We start from the raw sequence: 3,067 nt of genomic DNA, 5'->3' as shown, positions 1-3,067 counted from the left end.
TTAGTAGAAATGAGGTTTCACCATATTGGCCAGGCTGGTCTCAAACTCCTGATCTCAAGTGATCTGCCCACCTCAGCCTCCCTGAGTGCTGGGATTACAGGCGTGAGCCACTGTGCCCAGCCTTAGCATATTCTAAGAAGTGATACACAGTGGAAAGAGATCATCCTGAGCCTTAAAAAAGCAATTTCAAAACAAGTATCCCAGATACCAAGGGCAAAACTATACATGCTTCTCTTGATATCACAAAGGAGTTCAAGCCATCCCCTAAGAGAGTTCATGCAATTCATCATCCTCAAGCACCCCCATAGCCTTTGGTCAGCAGAGCCCATACAGGAGACAGGAAAAGGGTTTTGCTTTGTACTCACTCTTACAAAGTTGTCAGGGAACAAACCTCTCCTGCCGTTGATCTGTCCCTCCCACCAGCCTCCATCCTCCTTCCTGATGTTGGTGATGATTTCACCCACGCTGATCGTCAGCTCATCGTCGTGCTGGGCCTGGTAGTCAAACTCCACTATGGCCTCCACTGGAAGGAACAGGGAAAACAAAGTAATTTAGGTCAGATGTTGGAGAAGGCTGAGGCCCAGTATCCCTTGAAGGCCAGTAAAGTCACATTAAAGGGACTTCCCCTCTACAAATATTCAAAATAACAGGGCCACACACAGTAACCCAATGTTGGTTAACCTGAGGCCTATAGTACAGAAACCACAAAGTGCTGGTCCGTGGTCAGGCACAGGCAGGGTGGCCTACAAGTCTTGGGGCTAGCAGGCGCTTCAGAGGGGAAGCTGCATGATGACAGTCAGCTAACAACATTTGCCCCACCCAGAGGGTGTTCAGCATTGTCTCCCTGAGCTCAGTGTACAGACAACAGATGTCAGTTTAACTTCTGGGTCTCCCATCCCCCGCCAATACTATGTGATGCTAACCTCTCTGGGTCTCAGTTGTACAAAATGTCAAAGCTAATAATCCCCATCTGATATGGTTTGGCTGTGTCCCCACCCAAATCTCACCTTGAACTGTAGTTCCCATAATCCCCAAGTGTTGTGGGAGGGACCCGGTGGGAGGTAATTGAACTATGAGGGCAGTTACCCTCATGCTGTTCTTGTGATAGTGAGTTCTCACAAGATCTGATGGTTTTATAAGGGGCTTTTCCCCCTTTTGTTTGGCATTTCTCCTTTCTGCCACCATGTGAAGAAGGATGTGTTTGCTTTCCCTTCTGTCATGATTGTAAGTTTCCTGAGGCCTCCCCAGTCATACTGAACTGAGTCCATTAAACCTCTTTCCTTTATAAATTACCCAATCTTGGGTATGTCTTTATTAGCAGCATAAGAACAGACTAATAACACCATCCTACGGAGGTAACACTCATCTTGCAGTGACAACACGTGTAAAGACAGCTGGTATAGAGGGCCCGGCTGGCCAAGCCAATGTCTCAGACTGCCTACATCAAAACCACAACTGCCCTCTCAACAGATGAGCTCTTACGCATCAATTCCATGTTACATTGTTTTCCTGATCTATGGCAACCTCTCATACTTGGTAACGAGCAAAGGCAACAGGTAAGAAAGGTGGGTCTTCTCATTGACAAAGTGCCAATGCAAATTAGCAGCATTAACCAATCCAAAACCTAGTTAACTTATCCATATATCAATTATGCAATTCATTTAAACTGGGCCACCTCAATATGACCACCTCAATATGAACCAATTTCATAACCTTTTCCTTTTTTTTGAGATGGAGTCTCACTCTTGTCACCCAGACTGGAGTGTAGTGGCGCAATCTCAGATCACCGCAACTTCCACCTCCCACGTTCGAGCGATTCTCCTTGAATGCATGCCACCCCACCCAGCTAATTTTTGTATTTTTAGTAGGGATGGGGTTTCACCATGTTGGCCAGGCTGGTCTCGAACTCCTGACCTCAGATGATCCGCCCGCCTCGGCCTCCCAAAGTGCTGGGATTACAGGCGTGAGCCACCGTGCCCGGCCACCTTTTCCTTTTTTATTTGCAGATCCATATTAATGAATGAATGAATGAATGAATGGCAAATGAATGAATACAAGGATAGCAAAAATTAGATAAAACCCCAAGTGGTGAATTAGCAATTCAGAAATTATGATAAAATAATGGAAGAAGGAAAGTTAAATGAGCTCTGTAAAGCATGCATATACTAAAATTAACTCAAAATAGATCACAGACCTAAGTGTAAGAGCTAAAATTGTAAAACTTTTTATAAGAATGGATAGGAGAAAATCTTAATGACCTTAGGTTTGGCAAAGATTTCTTAAATAGGAGACAAAAGCACAAATGAGTTTAAAACAACAACAACAAACTTCAATAAACTGAGATAGGTTTTCAAGGAAAAACACTGGTAGGTGAGTGGGTGCCCGTCACATGGGCTTTGCATATCCATTTGGGATACATTCCCAAAGCACTTTCGGTTCCAAACATCCTATCCACCCAAGTTGGTGTGCTCTGTCTGTCCACTCATAACATCTGCTAAACCAGACAGTTCATAAGCAACTTGAAGTGGAAATTCCTTTCCTATATCATTTTTGTATTCCAAAGTTAGCTGGCTGACTTTACTGCATAAATCTGCCCAGGATGAAGTTGCGTTGTGAACCATTCTTATCACTTATTAACAGAAAGGAGGAGTGGAAGAACATGAACAAGGCAACCTTTGCAGATTTCTCTGTGTTCCTGACAATACGCAGGCATGAACACTCTAACTTTATGGTATCATGCTACGCCCCTAACCCCAGCAGTTAAAATGAGCCATCATAACAATTGGAACAGGTCAATTAAAACACAGCTTTCCTCAGATCGCCTAGACATTGATCTATTAAACCTTTGCCAACTCACATCTGTAATCCCAACACTTTGGGAGGCCAAGGTGGGAGGATCACTTGAGGCCAGGAGTTCGAGCCCAATCTGGGCAACATAGCAAGACCCCATCTCTACAAAAGAAAATTTATTTTATTATTTTTTAATTTTTTTATTTTTTTGAGACGGAGTCTCGCTCTCTCGCCCAGGCCGGAGTGCAGTGGCACGATCTTGGCTCACTGCAAGCTC

At 44.2% G+C, this 3,067-nt stretch overlaps 1 protein-coding gene across 1 annotated transcript in view; it reads right to left on the bottom strand.

The window, feature by feature from the left end:
• The window catches only part of CHAF1B (chromatin assembly factor 1 subunit B), an 80,741-nt gene that overhangs the window by 37,582 nt on the left and 40,092 nt on the right, over window positions 1-3,067 (bottom strand). The window contains exon 2 of the mRNA XM_017894612.1: window positions 392-523. Coding sequence (XP_017750101.1) covers window positions 392-523 — 132 coding nt within the window. The remainder of the gene's footprint in view (window positions 1-391; window positions 524-3,067) is intronic.

Source organism: Rhinopithecus bieti, unplaced genomic scaffold (genome assembly GCF_001698545.2).
Source record: "Rhinopithecus bieti isolate Rb0 unplaced genomic scaffold, ASM169854v2 scaffold_25394, whole genome shotgun sequence".
Taxonomy (NCBI): domain Eukaryota; kingdom Metazoa; phylum Chordata; class Mammalia; order Primates; family Cercopithecidae; genus Rhinopithecus; species Rhinopithecus bieti.
The sequence above is the reverse complement of the archived record's forward strand: the minus strand, read 5'-3'. Positions and strand labels throughout refer to the sequence as shown.